Source organism: Tursiops truncatus, chromosome 10 (genome assembly GCF_011762595.2).
Source record: "Tursiops truncatus isolate mTurTru1 chromosome 10, mTurTru1.mat.Y, whole genome shotgun sequence".
NCBI lineage: Eukaryota > Metazoa > Chordata > Mammalia > Artiodactyla > Delphinidae > Tursiops > Tursiops truncatus.
In genome coordinates this window covers 59,209,367-59,231,837 of record NC_047043.1, presented here as the reverse complement: position 1 = coordinate 59,231,837, position 22,471 = coordinate 59,209,367, and the positions used below count along the sequence as shown (strand labels likewise).

The 22,471-nt window shown below is 41.2% G+C and overlaps 1 protein-coding gene across 3 annotated transcripts in view; it reads left to right on the top strand.

The window, feature by feature from the left end:
• The window catches only part of MYRIP (myosin VIIA and Rab interacting protein), a 219,180-nt gene that overhangs the window by 162,505 nt on the left and 34,204 nt on the right, over positions 1–22,471 (top strand). For all 3 annotated transcript variants that reach the window (XM_073811061.1, XM_019946888.3, XM_073811060.1), the window contains one exon: positions 19,611–19,850. In XM_073811061.1, the coding sequence (XP_073667162.1) occupies positions 19,611–19,850 (240 nt within the window). The remainder of the gene's footprint in view (positions 1–19,610; positions 19,851–22,471) is intronic.

The following is a 22,471-nucleotide window of genomic DNA, read 5'->3' as shown; positions in this document are numbered from 1 at the left end:
TTTAGTCCCCATCACAAGCCTCCTCGGAATCCTCAGTGCCGCCTCCCTCACGGTTTACCTCATGAGCCACCTTAGAGAATCTGATTAAAGCTATAGAATCTCTCCCTAGAAAAACAGACCTGTACATACAAACACACACACACACGCACACACACACACACACACACACACACACACACACACACACACACACTTTGCTTACAATTTCAGGTAGTTCATGGACCCCCAACCAGATTAATTTTATATTCTGTGAATAAACCCTGCCCATGCCCAGCTCTATGCCTGTGATCATGCTGTGTCCTCGCCCTCACCTCTTCCTGGTTGTGATCCCCATGAACTGAATATTGAACTTTGTGATGCTGACTCTGGCCTTCCCATAGCAGTATTTTCTAAACTCAAAAAGGACACATGTAGCCTGGAAAGTTTAAATGCCTAAAAGCAATGGATTGCACTATTTGAAACTGTGACCCTTATGGAAGATCTAGTTATGTTGCCTCTGCTTTCTGTAGGCACATCATCACAGCTACTTGCATTACTATCAACTTGACTTTTTAGGCTCCTGGAGAAACCACACCCACTTTCTGGATGTCACTGCATCTCCCATAGTACCCAGCTACCGTGCCTTGCATTCTTAGTTTGGGTTCCACCAAAAACAGGTCTGGAATTAAGGATTTGGATGTAGTTTTATGAGAGAGGCGATCCCAGGAAACCCAAGAGTGAAACGGGGAAATGAGAAAAGCCAATGAAGATACAATATAGGCAACTGGGGCTCCATCCCACCAGGGACCCACTGAGAAGTCATGTGGATCACAGCTCAGAATTCTCCTACTAGAAGACGGGGAAGCGTTACCTAGTCTCCCATCTCCCACTGGTAGAGAGAGGTCCCACCCAGGGTGGGCATAAACTCCATACACAGCCAGGTTTGCATGGATGGTGCCTGAGAAATCCCTCAGATGGAGAAGAAGAGAGAGAGCCGGGTCTGAGGTGGGAAACTATCAGTGAGCCACAGATCATCCCCTGTGGCTGCAGGCAACTCATGTAGGTCTGGGGGATACAGCCTGGGACATCACCAGCCTCTGCTACAGTGACCTTCTATGAATTGTCAGCCAGATCCCTGATCCTGGGGCTCCCATTAAGACAGTCGTGAAAAAAAAATTAAAACAAAAAGACAGTCGTGCACTCAGAGGTCCTCAGGTCACAGAATTTAGCATCAGTGCTGCCTGACCTGCTAATATGTTGCCTAGAAATTTGGTCCAAGCTCTCATTTTCTCCTCTGTAAAATAAGATCATTACAAATCTGCCATGTGAGATTGTTGTGATCATAAATGAGAAATATAAAATTCGGTTCAACTGTGAATCATTATCATCTAGCTCAAGTGGAGACTGTTTTCCAGGGACTCTGGGTGACTTGCCTGAAGGGATATTCTTGAGAGTTGTCTGCATGATTCACTGGCAGGTATAAAATGCCACCTATCCACCATAACTAGGTGCCTGAAGCTTCCTATTTATTCTGAGGTGGCTTGTAAGTTGTCTTCTGCTGTTAATCCTTGCAAGGCGTCAACAGGAGAAGGCAAGGGCCAGCAGAAAGGATCCAGGACATCTGCTGTGTCTGCCTCCTCGGCAGTGTTCTTTCCCCACCACTAGGTGGCGATGGCGTTGCACTTCTGGGGACTTCAAAACCCTGGCCCTCCTCGTCCTCGCTTCTATTTAGTTTATTAGGGCAGTTCTCAACCCCCCCCACCACCAAAAAAAAGTGTATATATATATATATATATATATATATATATATATATATATATATATATATATATATATACTATTTGCATACTTATATAAATAAGTGAATATAAAAATTATTAAAACATACAGATATAGTCTCCTTTGAGCACAACCCTAAATCCCTGCCATCTCTCCCCAAATGACTACATTTGTATTTGTGCATCATATATGTATAGCACATTTAGAAATATAGTTCTGTAAATGTATCTGTGTTTTAGCAAAATCGGCATCCTACTCCCCATATTCTTCCACCTTTTTCTCCTAACAGTATGTGATGGAAAAGTCAGAGCACACAGATCTCTGCACAGTACCTGCAAAAGATTGCATCACGGTGGTCTTCAGCGGGGAGTGTGGGAGTGGGAGCAAGCCGTTCAGGGTGCAAGCAGTGAGGGTGCATTGCCTGATGAGAATTTTAAAACAATAATAAATCCAATCAAAGTCAGCCTTTTTAATTATCATCTTGCACCAGGCACGGACAATTCTAAGCAATGCTAATGATAAGAGAACTTTATCAGTGTTGCTCCAAATATCGCGCCCAACCTCCTCGGTTCTTCACTGTTCCAAGGTGGGGAGGAATCCACAATCAATAGTTCCCATAATGATGGCTATTCAAGTCTTTTTCAATGTTTGATGTTATAAACAATACTGCAGAAAATATTATTGCACAAAGCTCTTTATACAAGTACAGGAGTAGAATTTCAGACTGGAGGATGGATGGATCTTTAATTATAATGAGCACTTGCCAAATTAAACTCCCAAAACTTCACAGCAGTCTACATAGCCAGGCACCGTAGAGCACATTTTCTCATATTGTCAACAATACTCAGTGCTGTCAGTCTGTTAAACTGTTCCCAACTTTATGTGAGGAAAAACAAATATTTCTTTTTAGTTAACATAGTTACTACTAAGATTGAGCATTTTTTCCTATATTTACAGCTATTTGCATTTTTCCTTCCGTGAAAGACACATTTATATGTTTCTTCTATTATTTCGTCAGACCAATTGTCTTTTTCTCCTTGATTTTTAGGAATTAGTTTTATTTTCTAATTATACTGTAGATGTTAGTTCTTTGAAGGTTACACACTGAAGATACTCTCCCATTGTCTATCACTTTCACCTTAACTTCATTTAAGTATACTTTACATGCAAAAATTTTTGTTGCTAATAGTTTATCAATTATTTTCTTCATTTCCTTTACATTTTGTACCTTGTTTGAGAAGGTTTTAAATCTCCAAGGCTATTAGAATATTTTCCTATTTTTTCCTAATACTTTGTAGTTTTGTATTTTGCATTTAGCTCTTTAGTCTAATGTACTTTACTTTGGGGGACAATATGATCTAATCTTATTTTTTTTCAAATTAAATATCTGTCATCAAATCATTATAAGTAATTCATCCTATATCTATTATGAGCAGTTTTCTGAGTCACGGAAGCCATATTAGAATCATAAACCCATTCCTTAAAAGATGCTGCTCCTTGAGAAGCAAGAAGAACTACAATCCTGCAGCCTGTGGAACAAAAACCACATTCACAGAAAGAGAGAAAAGATGAAAAGGCAGAGGGCTATGTATCAGATGAAGGAACAAGATAAACCCCCCCCAAAAAACTAAATGAAGTGGAGATAGGCAACCTTCCAGAAAAAGAATTCAGAATGATAGTGAAGATGATCCAGGACCTCGGAAAAAGAATGGAGGCAAAGATCGACAAGATGCAAGAAATGTTTAACAAAGACTTAGAAGGATTAAAGAACAAACAAACAGAGATGAACAATACAATAACTGAAATGAAAACTACACTAGAAGGAATCAGCAGCAGAATAACTGAGGCAGAAGAATGGATAAGTGACCTGGAAGACAGAATGGTGGAATTCACTACTGTGGAACAGAATAAAGAAAAAAGAATGAAAAGAAATGAAGACAGCCTAAGAGACCTCTGGGACAACATTAAACGCAACAACATTCGCATCATAGGGGTCCCAGAAGGAGAAGAGAAAGAGAAAGGGCCCGAGGAAATACTTGAAGAGATTATAGTCGAAAACTTCCCTAACATGGGAAAGGAAATAGCCACCCAAGTCCAGGGAGCGCACAAAGTCCCATACAGGATAAACCCAAGGAGAAACACGCCAAGACACATAGCAATGAAATTGACAAAAATTAAAGACAAAGAAAAATTATTAAAAGCAGCAAGGGAAAAATGACAAATAACATACAAAGGAACTCCCATAAGGTTAACAGCTGATTTCTCAGCAGAAACTCTACAAGCCAGAAGGGAGTGGCATGATATACTTAAAGTGATGAAAGGGAAGAACCTACAACCAAGATTACTCTACCCGGCAAGGATCTCATTCAGATTTGATGGAGAAATCAAAACCGTTACAGACAAGCAAAAGCTAAGAGAATTCAGCACCACCAAACCAGCTCTACAACAAATGCTAAAGGAACTTCTCTAAGTGAGAAACACAAGAGAAGAAAAGGACCTACAAAAACAAACCCAAAACAATTAAGAAAATGGTAATAGGAACATACATATCGATAATTACCTTAAACATGAATGGATTAAGTGCTCCAACCAAGAGACACAGGCTTGCTGAATGGATACAAAAACAAGACCCATATATATGCTGTCTACAAGAGACCCACTTCAGACCTAGGGACACATTCAGACTGAAAGTGAGGGGATGAAAAAAGATATTCCATGCAAATGGAAATCAAAACAAAGCTGGAGTAGCAATACTCATATCAGATAAAATAGACATCAAAATAAAGAATGTTACATGAGACAAGGAAGGACACTACATAATGATCAAGGGATCAATCCAAGAAGAGGATATAACAATTATAAATATATATGCACCCAACATAGGAGCACCTCAATTCATAAGGCAAATGCTAAGAGCTATAAAAGAGGAAATTGACAGTAACACAATAATAGTGGGGGACTTTAACACCTCACTTACACCAATGGACAGATCATCCAAAATAAAAATAAATAAGGAAACACAAGCTTTAAATGACACAATAGACCAGACAGATTTAATTGATATTTATAGGACGTTCCATCCAAAAACAGCAGATTACACTTTCTTCTCAAGTGCACACAGAATATTCTCTAGGATAGATCATATCTTGGGTCAGAAATCAAGCCTCAGTAAATTTAAGAAAATTGAAATCATATCAAGCATCTTTTCTGACCACAACACTATGAGATTAGAAATCAATTAAAGGGAAAGAAACTTTAAAAATACAAACACATGGAGGCTAAACAATACGTTACTAAATAACCAAGAGATCACTGAAGAAATCAAACAGAAAATCAAAAAATACCTAGAGACAAATGACAATGAAAACACGATGATCCAAAACCTATGGGATGCAGCAAAAGCAGTTCTAACAGGGAAGTTTATAGCTATACAAGCTTACCTCAAGAAACAAGAAAAATCTCAAATAAACAATCTAACCTTACACCTAAAGGAACTAGAGAAGAAGAACAAACAAAACCCAAAGTTAGCACAAGGAAAGAAATCATAAAGATAAGAGCAGAAATAAATGAAATAGAAACAAAGAAAACAATAGCAAAGATCAATAAAACTAAAAGCTGGTTCTTTGAGAAGATAAACAAAATTGATAAACCATTAGCCAGACTCATCAAGTAAAGAGGGAGAAGACTCAAATCAATAAAATTAGACATGAAAAAGAGAAGTTACAACGGACACCACAGAAATACAAAGCATCCTAGGAGACTACCACAAGCAACTCTATGCCAATAAAATGGACAACCTGGAAGAAACAGACAAATTCTTAGAAACGTATAACCTTCCAAGACTGAACCACGAAGAAATAGAAAATATGTACAGACCAATCACAAGTAATGAAATTGAAACTGTGATTAAAAATTTTCCCGGTCTTCCCTGGTGGCACAGTGGTTGAGAATCTGCCTGCCAATGCAGGGGACACGGGCTCAAGCCCTGGTCTGGGAAGATCCCACATGCCACACAACTAGGCCTGTGAGCCACAACTACTGAGCCTGCGTGTATGGAGCCTGTGCTCCGCAACAAGAGAGGCCGCGATAGTGAGAGGCCCACACATTGCAATGAAGAATGGCCCCCGCTTGCCGCAACTAGAGAAAGCCCTCGCATAGAAACGAAGACCCAACACAGCCAAAAATAAATAAGTAAATAAATAAATTTAAAACTGAAACAAACAAACAAAAATCTTCCAACAAACAAAAGTCCAGGATGAGATGGCTTCACAGGTGAATTCTATCAAACATTAAGAGAAGAGCTAACACCCATCCTTCTCAAACTCTCCCAAAAAACTGCAGAGGAAGGAACACTCCCAAACTCATTCTATGAGGCTACCATCACCCTGATACCCAAACCAGACAAAGATACTACAAAAAAAGAAAATTACAGACCAATATCACTGATGAATACAGAAGCAAAAATCCACAACAAAATATTACAGACTCCAACAACACATTAAAAGGATCATACACCATAATCAAGTGGGATTTATCCCAGGGATGCAAGGATTCTTCAATATATGCAAATCAATCAATGTGATACACCATATTAACAAATTGAAGAAGAAAAACCGTATGATATCTCATTAGATGCAGAAAAAGCTTTTGACAAAATTCAACACCCATTTATGATAAAAACTCTCCAGAATGTGGGCACAGAGGGAACCTACCTCAACATAATAAAGGCCATATACGACAAACCCACAGCAAACATCATTCTCAATAGTGAAAAACTGAAAGCTCTGCCTCTAAGATCAGGAACAAGAAAAGGATGTCCACTCTCACCACTATTATTCAACATAGTTTTGGAAGTCCTAGCCATGGCAATCAGAGAAGAAAAAGAAATAAAAGGAATACAAATTGGAAAAGAAGAAGTAAAAGTGTCACTGTTTGCAGATGACATGATACTACACATAGAGAATCCTAAAGATGCCACCAGAAAACTACTAGAGCTAATCAATGAATTTGGTAAAGTTGCAGAGTACAAAATTAATGCACAGAAATCTCTTGCACTCCTGTATACTAATGATGAAAAATCTGAAAGAGAAATTAAGGAAACACTCCCATTTACCAATGCAACAAAAAGAATAAAATACCTAGGAATAAACCTACCTAGGGAGACAAAAGACCTGTATGCAGAAAACTATAAGACACTGATGAAAGAAATCAAAGATAATATGAACAGATGGAGAGATATACCATGTTCTTGGATTAGAAGAATCAAAATTGTGAAAATGACCATACTACCCAAAGCAATCTACAGATTCAATGCAATATCTATCAAATTACCAATGGCATTTTTTATGGAACTAGACCAAAAAATCTTAAAATTTGTTTGGAAACACAAAAGACCCCGAATAGCTAAAGCAGTCTTGAGGGAAAAAAACAGAGCTGGAGGAATCAGACTCCCTGATTTCAGACTATATTATAAAGCTATAGTAATCAAGACAATATGGTACTGGCACATAAACAGAAACATAGATCAACGGAACAGGATAGAAAGCCCAGAGATTAACCCATGCACCTATGGTCAACTAATCTATGAGAAAGGAGGCAAGAATATACAGTGGAGAAAAGACAGTCCTTCAATAAGTGGTTCTGGGAAAACTGGACAGGTACATGTAAAAGAATGAAATTAGAACACTACCTAACACTATACACAAAAATAAACTCAAAATGGATTAAAGACCTAAATGTAAGACTGGACACTATAAAACTCTTAGAGGAAAACATAGGAAGAACACTCTTTGACATAAATCACAGCAAGATCTTTTTTGATCCATCTCCTAGAATAATGGAAATAAAAACAAAAATAAACAAATGGGAACTAATGAAACTTCAAAGCTTTTGCACAGCAAAGGAAACCATAAACAAGACGAATAGACAGCCCTCAGAATGGGAGAAAATATTTGCAAACGAATCAGTGGACAAAGGATTACTCTCCAAAATAAACAAGACGAATAGACAGCCCTCAGAATGGGAGAAAATATTTGCAAACGAATCAGTGGACAAAGGATTACTCTCCAAAATATATAAACAGCTCATGAAGCTCAATATTAAAAAACAAACAACCCAATCCAAAAATGGGCAGAAGACCTACATAGACATTTCTCCAAAGAAGACATACAGATAGCCAAGAAGCACACGAAAAGCTGCTCATCATCACTAATTATTAGAGAAATGCAAATCAAAACTGCAATGAGGTATCACCTCACACCAGTTAGAATGGGCATCATCAGAAAATCTACAAACAACAAATGCTGGAGAGGGTGCGGAGAAAAGGGAACCCTCTTGCACTGTTGGTGGGAATGTAAATTGATATAGCCACTATGGAGAACAGTATGGAGATTCCTTAAAAAACTAAAAATAGAATTACCATATGATCCAGGAATTCCACTACTGAGCATATACCCAGAGAAAACCATAATTCAAAAAGACACATGCACCCCAATGTTCACTGCAGCACTATTTACAACAGCCAGGTCATGGAAGCAACCTAAATGCCCATCGACAGACAAATGGATAAAGAAGATGTGGTACATATATACAATGGGATATTACTCAGCCATAAAAAGGAACAAAATTGGGTCATTTGTAGAGACGTGGATATATCTGGAGACTGTCATACAGAGTGAAGTAAGTCAGAAAGAGAAATACAAATATCGCATATTAACGCATATATGTGGAACCTAGAAAAATGGTACAGATGAGCCGGTTTGCAGGGCAGAAGTTGAGCACAGATGTAGAGAACAAACGTATGGACACCAAGGAGGAAAAGCCATGGGGAGGTGGTGGTGGTGGTATAATGAATTGGGCGATTGGGATTGACATGTATACAGTGAGGTGTATAAAACTGATGACTTATGAGAACCTGCTGTATAAAAAAATAAATTAAATTAAATTAAAAAATTAAAATAAAATAAAAAAGATGCTGCTACTTGACCTGAGATCCAAGAGAAATTTATCTCATGGGTCCTTGTGGAGAGAATGCAGAATACAGCACCCTCCACAATAAACTGCTTCAAACGAACACACACTTTGGAGGCTGCTTCTCACAGTGTCCCTCAGTGTGGACCAATACATCGCTCTGGGGACGACTCAGTTGGGTCAGGTCTACGAGGGGCCAAAATACTCTGACCTCTGCTGGTCCGGGTTGCTCCAGGATTAAATTGTAGGATCTGTAGAGGAGTGGATGGCTGCCTCCTCAGGCCCTGGCTCATGAGTGCTGTGCAGCTCTGAATTCAAAGGCATGCACCTGACAAGTGCCTGCAAGACCATGCATGTTGGGGGTAGTATGGCAACACCCCCACGCCCATGAACAGAGGCACCTGACGGGTCCACCCACCTCGGAGGTGTGTCAAGAGAACGCTCCCAAGCAAGCCCTTAAATCTTCTCAAATTGTGTTTGAATTTCCTCCAGTACACAGACCAAAGGGTGACAGTCCCCACCTCCCCATCCCCAACTCTTCACCATTGATTTTCATATCTTTTTAGGTGTGGAAACTTCCTTTAAATGAAAACTTAGAGAGCCTCTCTGAGACAAGTCTGCCGTCCCCCCATGCCTCTCACTCCCACCTCCACAGCAGCCTAAGCAAGTACAGATCATAACCTGCAAAAAGTTTAGAGCAAGTATGACCAAATACCCCCTGGACAGCAGAAAAACCTTGAGTCAAGTATCTGTCAAGTGATTCCCCTTATTGGTGAGAATTGCTGGGTGCGCCCTCTAAGACAAGCCGGTTGCAGAGAACAGGTCTAGAAAACAATGAGACATTTGCTGTATAACAGTGTTTCTTAAACATTCTTGTGTCATAGGCTCTTTTGAGAACCTGATGAATTATTAAGTCTTCTCGCCAGTGGGGGGAGAAATGTGCATAAACACAAGCGCTCAGAGCTTTACATTTTTAAACAGGACTCTGTTGGATATTAAGGATCATCCACCCAAAATAATGACTTTTGTTTTGCTATAGTTAACTTATAGCCCTATTTTGGGCAGATATCAAACAGAGGGGCTACCTGTCAGTTAAAGCCTTTACTTACTTGTGGCAGTAAAACCGTATTCATTCCACGAGGCAAATGTTGAGCTCTCTGTATGGCAGGGACTCGAACCCAGCCCACTCACAACAGATAGCAAGTCGTTTGCAATGAAAAGAAGGGAATCTGGAACACCCCTCAGCCCCGCTACCCCAGCCCCTACCCTGAAGGTCATCATGTGATTGTTCAGGAGACTCTTCCTGCCCCTTCTGAGATTCTGACTCTCACGCCTGCATTATGGTCCAGGTTCTGAATCATCATCAAAATCCAAGGATCATGTAACTTAGTCTACACCCAATGCCAATCCAGAGTCAAAGAAAAAAATAAAGATGAAATCACTGTTAATGCTGCTTCCTTCCTAAAGGATTTTTCCACAAAGTAATAGGACAACTGTGGTCAGTATGAAAATAATTGTGTCTTAAATGCCTGTTCCTCATTTAAATATTGACCCGAGAAGTCCAGGCTAATGATTTTCCAGATATTTTATACAGATTGCCATAATTCTAGGGAATAAATGGCTGCTGTTTCAACAAATGGCATAGTTAATTCTGCCAGATTATAAAGGGAAAACAGACTAGGGGCAGAGCCCATCCGTCAGAGGGATTTGGGTTCTGGGAGAGGGAGATGCGACCCAGATTTGATTAAGGTTTTGTTTATTTTGAAATCAATTTTATAATATGAAGGACTCAGAGAACAGCTTGGGATTCACACCAGGACAACTGACCTGTAATTATAAAAGCTAAAATTAAGGCTTCCAGATGACACCCAGGTGCTAAGTTCCTATAACCTCCTTCACCAAATTCATCCCCAAGATCCGGGCCCCATATCTGCCTTCTGTGAAGCTCCACTGACCCAACTCAGACCCTTCCAGGTAAAGCAGTTCTTCTTGAGGCAGGAAGATTATAATATTAAATTTGATAAAATTCCAGGTTCCATCTTCCCATTTCCACCCTGTTAAGTTGACCAAGGATTTGATGTATATTTTGGTACGTATGACTGTTCTTATCACACCAGTTATTTTTTTTAATGCTTTATTCACCAGAGTACAGCATGTGAATAAATCTAGTTTTAGGTTAACAGCAATACACTGGGAGAGGACAAACCTCTATCTTAAGGCACCAGAGACAGAACTTTTTCGAGTCCTCAGAAGAAACAGGTCAACAGTGGAGTCAGCCAGCCCCAAGGCTCATTCTGCTCTTCTTGGATTCGGGATAAATATGCCAAGGGATTTGCAAGTAAAGCTATGTACATTTGTCACGTACAGTGCCTCTAGGGTTAGTTAACCTGTTGGGGCTTTTCTCTGAAGTTGACTAAAATGATATCTAAAAGCAAGCTTCAGAAATTCTGATTTTTTAGGTCAGGTTCAGTATCTTCCATCACAGGGGCTGGGGAGAGCTACCAGGACACCAGGATATATTCAATGAAGCCTGACATGTAACACCTGAGAGTAATTCTTTAGCAGGGCTCTTTTTAAAAAGATGGAGAAAACCCAGAGCCTCTCACCTCCCCCTCAAATGACCTGGCAGCTGAAAGCCAGGCTCTAGGAAAAAGTGTTGCTAGGACTGAGGTTGTTTAGCCTGGAAGACATTGACATTGCTCCCTTCAAATGTGTGGAGAATTTTGATGAGGATGATGATAAGGCTGAGTAGGAGAAAAACTGCTTTGAATTAAAGCAAGCAGCATTTCAAGGTCTATAAAGACAGACCACTAGGGCGACTGAAGGTAAGGACAGTCCTCTGAGACTGTGGCTTTGCTAACTGTTCTCCTTCCAAGGAGCATGGTTTAATCTGGAGCTTCTAGCCTCATCTTAGAATAATGCAAAGAGCTTGGCCTTCAGGGTCAGGCCATCTTCAGCTCAGCCATACACTAGGCACCTGACCTTGGACAGCCTACTCAACCTCAGTGTCTCTGTGGACACAGAGGGAACGACTGAGACCCTTGAAGGAGATTGTGTGCCTCGCCGAGGGCAGTGCTCACCCACATGGCTGTGCTCAGCTGCGAGAACTGTCCAGTTCTCACATGCCCATTGCCTCCATTTATTTCCACCTCTTTGTTTCTCAATCTTGAGAATTCACAGATTACTCAAGAATTTTTCAGAGGATATCTAGTTTGAGAACAGCTGCATTCAAATTTAAATACTGTCAAGGTAAGAAATCTTTAGCACCACCAGTAGCATAAATGCAAACAAAGGAATGGCGATCCACGGCAGCACTCAGCTGTAAGGTGGTTGCCCTGGTAATCCAGAATGTGCCTTTTTTTTTTTTTTTTTAGGTTATCAGTGAAATGAAAACCAAAATTTAAAAATTAGTATAAAGAACTTGCAGACCACCGAGAATAGATTAGAAGTCTCTTGCTTAAGAAAATGTACTAGCTTATCTTAATGAGTATTCCGTCATCAGGTGTGTAAAATTTTACATCTTTATTTAGCCAGAATCTCCATGTTCCACACACTAAATGGAAGTGTGCAAAGAAAAGGCAACGTTTTGATCTTCCATAACCGCCTTAAATTTCCTCATCAGCCTCCGCATTCTGAAGAGCCGGGAATGTAAGCTAGGCAATCCAAGGAACACTTAGCCTCTTGCGATTTAATCAACTTTCTGTTTAAAACTGTATTTTTTAAAGTAAATAACCAGTCGTCCAACCCCTCCACTTTCTCTACCGTCGCTGTCTTGGGGGTGGGGAGGGGGGCTTCTGGTGTCCTCTTAGAGCTGAGCAGTGTCCTCTGGGTCCCTGCAGGTCTCTCAGTGTTGGGGCCCCTGTTCATTAAGTCATCCCCCTCCTGCTCCCCGCCCAGCATCCCCCACCAGTGTCTAAGGCTCCCTCTCCTGTGTGCTCAGAGAGGGAGTGCAGGAGACCCTCCAACAGAGATTCTGTGTGTCAGAACCCAGGATCTCTCCCTCAGGCCCCAGCTCGGCTCTCACTTTCATCCGCTTCCCACACGGCTGTCCAGCCACAGGGCAGCTACCTCATTTCCACTGTAGGGAGCCCCTGGGTGCTCACCTTCGAGCCACACCAAAGATCTTCCATAAGCCAGCTTCTGGATGCCCTTGGGGCCACCCAGGAGCCTGGGGATATTTGACAGATAAAGCTCAGTTCCTTAGGTGGATGCTTAACCCTCTGCAGTCTGCCCCAGGCCTGTTTTCTCCATACCCCCAAGTTCCCACTCTCTCCACTTCTGAGCCTTATTCCTCTAACTATACTGAGCAGTTTCATACACCCTGGGTCTTAGTGATCCTGCTGCTTCCTCATCAAGAATGCTTGTCCCCATGTCTACATATTAAAATGCTCCTCACCTCTCAAGAACCTGCTCAGAGACCATTCTTCCCATGGAGCTTCCCCAAGTCCTCAGACCAAGGGACTCCTCCTTCTCAGGCATAATGGGGGCATTACTCACCTCTCACAAGGTTCTCATCATGATTCTTACTCAGGGCCAGAAAAAAAAAATTATCGTTTCCCAGGGACCCTTTTTCTTTTATCAATCCAGTGATCTTTTTTCATTTCTGTCATCTATCTCCTTCTAATCACTTTTATATAGACATCTCCCTTTAGCATTTGTCCAATTACAAGCAAATTTGGTGCACAAACATCATAAAGAATCTGCAACACATCTTTTTAGCAGAACAGGATGGTCTAGATTCTTGTTGCAAAATATGTGTGATGAAGCCCTTCTTGTTGAATGACTAACTGAATGAAAATACCATCTTTTCTCTTATCCTGATAAATATGTTGTTTACTCAACGATTCTTGGATTGAGAAAATTCACCTAGGACACTGTCATCTGAAGATTCTTAGTCTGAGATTTTACTTATACAATCAATTCCATCACCATTGTTAGAGTCTGGGGAGCTGCTCTTCTCTTTAACTTCATCTTCTGAGTCATCTAATTGTGAAATGTTCTCTGTCTGTTTTATTCCTTTGCCATTATGAAAAATTTTGAATTCTCAACCATATACAATGAGCTAAAAGCAGACTCAAAACGGTGATGATTTATTCTGATGTTGAATCATCCTTCTAGGTAATTCCATTCTTCTGTTTTATTATTCTAGTCTCTTTTTAGCATAATTGGAAATATTTGATGAGTAATGATGAAAGATAATTCCCAGGATGATGAAACAGCAAAATATTTCAAAAGATAAGGAAAATGAGATCATAGAAATCCCTTCATGTATCTTAGATTTATAAAAGGGTCCAATGAACCCAGATAGTAATTGCAAAATACAATGAGTTTTATTTACAAAATTAGTACATTTTCACTTTGTTTGTTGGAAGTTCTTCAAGGAAGAATAAAAGCCATGAAATACCAAGCCTTATAAATAGATACAACAACTTAAAGAGGAAACTCAAAAACTAATACTGGGAGATTGGTTCAGGATGGTGGAGTAGAAGGACATGTGCTCACTCCCTCTTGCGAGAGCATCAGAATCACAACTGCTGAACAATTATCGACAGAAAGACACTGGAACTCAACAAAAAAGATACCCCACATCCAAAGACAAAGGAGAAGACACAAAAAGATGGTAGGAGGGGCACAATCACAATAAAATCAAATCCCATAACCGCTGCGTGGGTGACTCACAAACTAGAGAACAATTATACCACAGAAGTCCTCCCACTGGAGTGAAGGTTCTGAGCCCCACGTCAGGCTTCCCAACCTGGAGGTCTGACGACAGGAGGAGGAATTCCCAGAGAATCAGACTTTGAACACTAGTAGGATTTGATTGCAGGACTTCGACAGGACTGGGGGAAACAGAGACTCCACTCTTGAAGGGCACACACAAAGTTGTATGTGCATCAGGACCCAGGGGGAAGGAGCAGTGACCCCACAGGAGAATGAACCAGACCTACCTGCTAGTGTTGGAGGGTCTCCTGCAGAGCTGGGGGGAGGCTGTGGCTCACCACAGGGACAGGGACACTGGCAGTGGAAGTTCTGGGAAGTACTCCTTGGCTTAAGCCCTCCTGGAGTTGGCCATTATCCCCACCAAAGAGCCTGCAGGCTCCAGGGCTGGGTCGCCTCAGGCCAAACAACCAACAGGAGGGAAGTCAGCCCTACCCATCAGCAGACAAGCAGATTAAAGTTTTCTGAGCTCTGCCCACCAGAGCAACACCCAGCTCTACCCACCACCAGTCCCTCCCATCAAGAGGCTTGCACAAGCCTCTTAGATAGCCTCATCCACCAGAGGGCAGACAATAGAAGCAAGAATTACAATCTTGCAGCCTGCGGAACAAAAACAACATTCACAGAAAGACAGACAAAATGAAAAGGCAGAGGACTATGCACCAGATGAAAGAACAAGATAAAACCCCAGAAAAACAACTAAATGAAGTAGAGATAGGCAACCTTCCAGAAAAAGAATTCAGAATAATGATAGTGAAGATGATCCAACACCTCGAAAAAAGAATGGAGGCAAAGATCAAGAAGATGCAAGAAATGTTTAACAAAGACCTAGAAGAATTAAAGAACGAACCAACAGAGATGGACAATAACTGAAATGAAAACTACACTGGAAGGAATCAATAGAAGAATAACTGAGGCAGAAGAACGGATAAGTGACCTGGAAGACAGAATGGTGGAATTCACTGTCGTGGAACAGAATAAAGAAAAAAGAATGAAAAGAAATGAAGGCAGCCTAAGAGACCTCTGGGACAACATTAAATGCACTAACATTCACATTATAGGGGTCCCAGAAGGAGAAGAGAGAGAGAATGGATGCAAGAAAATATTTGAAGCGATTACAGTTGAATACTTCCCTAACATGGGAAAGGAAATAGCCACCCAAGTCCAGGAAACACAGAAAGTCCCAAGCAGGATAAACCCAAAGAGAAACACGACAAGACACATAGTAATCGAACTGACAAAAATTAAAGACAAAGAAAAATTATTAAAAGCAACAAGGGAAAACTGAAAAATAACATACAAGGGAACTCCCATAAAGTTAATAGGTGATTTCTCAGCAGACACTCTACAACCCAGAAGGGAGTGGCATGATGTATTTAAAGTGATGAAAGCGAAGAACCTACAACCAAGCTTACTACACCTGGCAAGAATCTCTTTCAGATTTGATGGAGAAATCAAAACAGTTACAGACAAGCAAAAGCTAAGAGAATTCAGCACCACCAAACCAGCTCTACAACAAATGCTAAAGGAACTTCTCTAAGTGGGAAAAACAAAAGAAGAAAAGGACCTACAAAAACAAACCCAAAACAATTAAGAAAATGGTCATAGGAACATACATATCAATAATTACCTTAAATGTGAATGGATTAAATGCTCCAAGCAAAGACACAGGCTCACTGAATGGATATAAAAACAAGACCCATATATATGCTGTCTACAAGAGACCCACTTCAGACCTAGGGACACATTCAGACTGAAAGTGAAGGGATAGAAAAAGATATTCCATGCAAATGGAAATCATAACAAAGCTGGAGTAGCAATACTCATATCAGATAAAATAGACCTTAAAATAAAGAATGTTACATGAGACAAGGAAGGACACTACATAATGATCAAGGGATCAATCCAAGAAGAAGATATAACAATTATAAATATATATGCACCCAACACAGGAGCACCTCAATACATAAGGCAAATGCTAACAGCTATAAAAGAAGAAACAGTAACACAATAATAGTCGGGGACTTTAACACCTCACTTACATCAATGGACAGATCATCCAGACAGAAAATTAATAAGGAAACACAAGCTTTAAATGACACAATAGACCAGATAGATTTAATTGATATTCATAGGACATTCCATCCAAAAACAGCAGATTACCCTTTTTTCTCAAGTGCACACATTCTCCAGTATAGATCGCATCTTGGGTCACAAATCAAGCCTCAGTAAATTTAAGAAAATTGAAATCATATAAAGCATCTTTTCTGACCACAACGTTATGAGATTAGAAATCAATTACAGGGAAAAAAATGTAAAAAACACAAACACATGGAGGCTAAACAATACATTACTAAATAACCAAGAGATCACTGAAGAAATCAAAGAGGAAATCAAAAAATACCTAGAGACAAATGACAACGAAACACGACGATCCTAAACCTATGGGATGCAGCAAAAGCCATTCTAAGAGGGAAGTTTATAGCAATACAATCCTACCTCAAGAAACAAGTAAAGTCTCAAATAAACAATCTAACCTTACACCTAAAGGAACTAGAGAAAGAAGAACAAACAAAACCCAAAGTTAGTAGAAGGAAAGAAATCATAAAGATCAGAGCATAAATAAATGAAATAGAAACAACGAAAACAATAGCAAAGATCAATAAATCTAAAAGCTGGATCTTTAGAAGATAAGCAAAATTGATAAACCTTTAGCCAGACTCATCAAGTAAAATAGGGAGAGGACTCAAATCAATAAAATTAGAAATGAAAAAGGAGAAGTACAACAGACACCACAGAAATACAAAACATCCTTAGAGACTACCACAAGCAACTCTATGCCAATAAAATGGACAACCTGGAAGAAATGGACAAATTCTTAGAAAGGTATAACCTTCCAAGATTGAACCGGAAGAAACAGAAAATATGAACGGACCAATCACAAGAAATGAAATTTATTAAAAATCTTCCAACAAACAAAAGTCCAGGATCAGATGGCTTCACAGGTGAATTCTATCAAACATTCAGAGAAGAGCTAACACCCATCCTTCTCAAACTCTTCCAAAAAATTGCAGAGGAAGGAACACTCCCATACTCATTCTACAAGACCACCATCACCCTGATACCAAAACCGGACAAATATACTACAAAAAAAAGAAAATTACAGACTAATATCACTGATGAATATAGATGCAAAAATCCTCAACAAAATACTAGCAAAAAGAATCCAACACATTAAAGGAATCATACACCATGATCAAGTGGGATTTATCCCAGGGATGCAACGATTCTTCAATATATGCAAATCAATTAACAAATTAAAGAATAAAAACCATATGATCATCTCAATAGATGCAGAAAAAGCTTTTAACAAAATTCAACACCATTTATGAGAAAAACTCTCCAGAAAGTGGGCATAGAGGGAACCTACCTCAACATACTAGGCCATATTTGACAAACCCACAGAAAACATCATTCTCAATGGTGAAAAACTGAAAGCATTTCAGGAACAAGACAAGGATGTCCACTCTCTCTACTATTATTCAATATAGTTTTGGACGTCCCAGCCATAACAATCAAAAAAGAAAAAGAAATAAAAGGAATACAAATTGGAAAAGAAGAAGTAAAAGTGTCACTGTTTGCAGATGACATGATACTATACATAGAAAATCCTAAAGATGCCACCAGAAAACTATTAGAACTAATCAATGAATTTGGTAAGGTTGCAGGATACAAAATTAATGCACAGAAATCGGAAGCAACCTAAATGCCCCCTGACAGATGAATGGATAAAGAAGATGTGGTACATATATACAATGGAATATTACTCAGCCGTAAAAAGGGACGAAATTGGGTCATTTGTAGAGACGTGGATGGACCCAGAGACTGTCATACAGAGTGAAGTAAGTCAGAAAAAGAAAAACAAATATCGTATATTAACACATATATGTGGAATCTAGAAAAATGGTACAGGTCAACCGGTTTACAGGGCAGAAATAGGGACACAGATGTAGAGAAAAATGTATGGACACCAAGGGGGGAAAGCCAGGGGTGGGGGGTGGGATGAATTGGGAGGTTGGGATTGACATATATACACTAATATGTATAAAAGAGATAACTAATAAGAACCTGCTTTAAGCACAGGGAGATCAGCTCGGTGCTTTGTGCCCACCTAGAGGGGTGGGATAGGGAGAGTGGGAGGGAGATGCAAGAGGGAGGAGATATGGGAACATGTGTATATGTATAGCTGATTCACTTTGTTATAAAGCAGAAACTAACACACCGTTGTAAACCAATTATCCTCCAGTAAAGATGTTAAAAAAAAAAAAAACCTACTGTATAAAAAATAAAATAAAATTCAAAAAAAACCACAAACTAATATTGGGTCCAGTGGACCCTAATGGTACTTTAAGGGTTATCTTGCTAAGATTCCATACATATCTGTCTAATATAAGGTGAAAAATAGAGAGTTAGAATGTCATGTCTTCCTGAACTTCCCCAGGCCTGGTCAGGGTTCTACTCATAGAGAGAGCTTCGGAGATAGTAGGAGCCGGAGATGTAATTGTGTAATTATCAAGGGAAGGGCACACAGTATTCCTTATGTATGCGCAAGGACCCTGCACCATCTCAAAATCTGCGATTTGCCTAGAATACCATTCTTTCCTTTCTCCCTTTTAGCTGGGTAACTGCTACACTTTGAATCTCCACTCAAACACCATCTCCACAAGCAAGCTTTCCCTGAGTCCCAGCCCTGCCATCCGGTGCCCCTTAGAGGGCTGTCAAAGCCTCCCTCCCCACGCACTGCTTCTGTGCACTTGTCAGGGTTTTAGTGTCTTCTCCACTAGGGGGCGAGCGGAGGTTTGCTCAGCTTTGCATCCTCAGCACCAGCACAGTGCTGACCCTAGTGGGCACTCGGTAAGTATTTTGCAAATGAAAAACACTGAAGTCACTTTTCTGAGTACAGGTGCTCACCTGCCTTAATTTTTAACAAAGTGTTAAGATGCATGTGTTTGAAGAAGTAAAAATAAAAAGTCCATCCATAGGGAAAGCAGATCAGGTAAGAGCTTCATTTTCCTGATTGTCCTTTACTCAGGGATTATTGGGAACAACAAGCAACATGACTGTAGCAGAAGAGTCTTCAGCTCATGATTCTGGCTTTCATTTAGGTGTCTGGTGATTTATCAAAGACTGACACCTGCAATGAGGCTCGGCACCCACAGGCCGGCACAGACGCTGCAGAAGAGAAACGGACAAACAGGCTGTACGAGTTGGCAATGAAAATGAGTGAGAAGGAAACTTCCTCTGGGGAGGATCAGGAGTCCGAGCCCAAGACAGAGTCTGAGAACCAGAAGGAAAGTCTGTCCTCTGAAGACAACAGCCAGAGTGTCCAGGAAGAGCTGAAGAAGGTAAGCTCTGTGAAACCACCTGCAGACGGCTTGGTTTCTGCAGCTGGGGTGTGGGGGAAGGTTCTGCATTTGTGCAGAGATGTGCTGGGACCCCAAAGAGCACTCTCTAAAATGCCCATCCCTATGCACTTGGGAGAACCCAAGAAAACTCTGCTTGATTAACGCTGTTATTCAATCAGGAAAGTAGCACCGCGTGTCCTTGGAAGTCTCCCAAGACCTCTCATCTCCTATTCTTCATCAAAACAGCCCTTACATTTCGACTCTATAACGTAGTACCCATGATCTCTCTCATTGGTAAAGAGCTGTGTTATTTCCCGCCCCACCCTCTCCCAGGAAGGAATGTTTCCTGTGGATTGAGAACATCTAGCCAATCCTCTTTTAGCCAATGATGACGCGTCATTTCATAGTATAAAGTCTTTGTGTGGAAAGTGGCCTTCTGGATCATTTATCTCTGCAGTTTTCAGATTTTGGCTTGTTTGACTTAGCCAGAAGCCTTTCTCAAACAAACCTTATATGGAATCCCAGTGCTTTAAACAGATAAAAGGACTGCTGCTCTGAGGGTCCCCAAAGCTCCAACCACCTGATCTTCAGTCCCACCATCCTCCCTTCCTTCCCCCAAGCTGGCCATCGAGTTCCAAGGGACATTGTGTGGAAGGCACAGAAAATAGACCCTGCCACTGGCAGAAAGGGATACCAGCCTTTCTGCCCACCGTCCTCCAGCACATGCCTGGGTTCCCACTACAGCTCCACCAAGTACGTTCACACTAGACTTGGCCCCCTGGTCAGGATATCCCTGCTGCCTCCAGTGGAAGGGGAAGAAGCTAGCATTTGTTCAATGTCTCCTACATGCCTGGCACTTTGCACATGTTAGTTAGTTCATTTAATATAAAACCTTTGAGGCAGACACAGACCCATGTTGCAGATGAGGAAACTGAGTCTAGTCACAAAGCTACTTACCCAAGGCCCACAGCTAGTAAGTTTCAGAGCTGAGGCTGCATCACAAACCTGCTTGGCATCAAATCACAGGCTCCTTCCTTTACAACAAGCTGCCTCTTCTGGAACTCAGATAAGATCTTATCTGGTAACATCTAGACTTCTTTGTACTTAGGATCAATTTTTTCCCTATTCTGAGAGTAGGCTATCTAAGCTAACAGGCTGCTGGTAACCCACGTGCATGGTGAATGAGTCCCCTTCATCTGCTCAAGAGCCAAGCTGGGGTACTGTGCAGGAGCCTGGCCAACCCAGGAATGACCACAGGTGGTCCAGAGCAGGCCCCAAGGGAAGTGGGGACCATCCTCCATGGCTGAGGCCCTGAACCTTCCAACACCTCAGACTCTGCCTTGCATTCATTCCCAACCTGGCCTCCCTAATCATTGAATCCTCACTCATAAACCTGCCGGGTCCTTTGCCTAGGGATGGCGCACATCTCTTTCCCCCAGCATTTCTGTGGGTGGAGAGCAGATCTTGGCCTTCACGGGCAGCCCTTCCCCAGGATATGGTCTCCGACCCATTGCCTCTTCAATGGTTATGGGCTCTGATCCTCTCTGTTACTTGAACCGATGGCCCATTACAATCACATTTGTCTGCTAGAGCTGAGAGCCAGACGGTAACTGAAGAATATCACATTATTTCTTACAGTGGCTCCACATCCTACTGGCTTTGCTGCCTGGTGGTCCCAAGGCACCAAAAGCTCATGCTGTACCCGCAGCACGCCAGGCTGGGATGAGCCACGCACACACGCCCCTCATCAGCCTGCAGGCCTCACCTTCTGGAGGCACAGCCATCCGTCTGTACTGTGCTCTTCTGGGCAGAATGTGAACAGGGAAAGGCGGAAAATCCTGGGTGCTGGCCAAGCCCTCCATCCTGCCCCCATCCTGCCCTGTGCCCTCGCTGAGCAGGAAATTAGGGGAGTTGCTTTTATTCAAACTCCCAAATGTGTCAGTTTCTCAAAGTTTAAGTCCTTCCCACTGCCGACCATGAATCAATGGATTAAATAGTCAACCAGATATCACTTGTGTATGTAAAAACCCAGATAGCAAACAAAAAGAGGTAATCAATATATCTCTCTCCATCAGGCATCGGCTACTCTGATGAAAGGAAAACAGAAATATACGTTCATCTATGGAAGATTATTTAGAGGCAGAAGGGTATAGAGATAGGCTTCAGGATTAGACTGACTGTGAAACACATCCATGCAGTTTGCAAACTTTGGACTTTGGTTCTAAGCCAAGGCCATTTCTTGCCTGCTTCCTATACCCCGCCCCCTACCTGCCCTCCTTGGCCCCTCCAATCCTTTCTCTACTCAGCAGCTGGAGCTGCCCTGCGGCCCTTGAACTTGCCTGTCGACAAGCCCAAGTCTGGCTTGTTTTTATATCGATCCCTAAAAACCAGTCCAGGTCTTCATTGTTGATTGGACAAACACATGTTGGCCGTGTCTGTAAAATGGGGATAATCATACCCCCTTATAGAGCTGGGAGGACTGAATTATGCAGCATAGAGGTAGCACACAGCCAGAGCCCAGCAAATATTAACAACCTCACAGCCCCTTTAACAACCTCAAGGAAAAGAAACTTCACTGTCGTGAAATAATGCCCCTGTGTTAGCACTGAGGGAACAGCTTA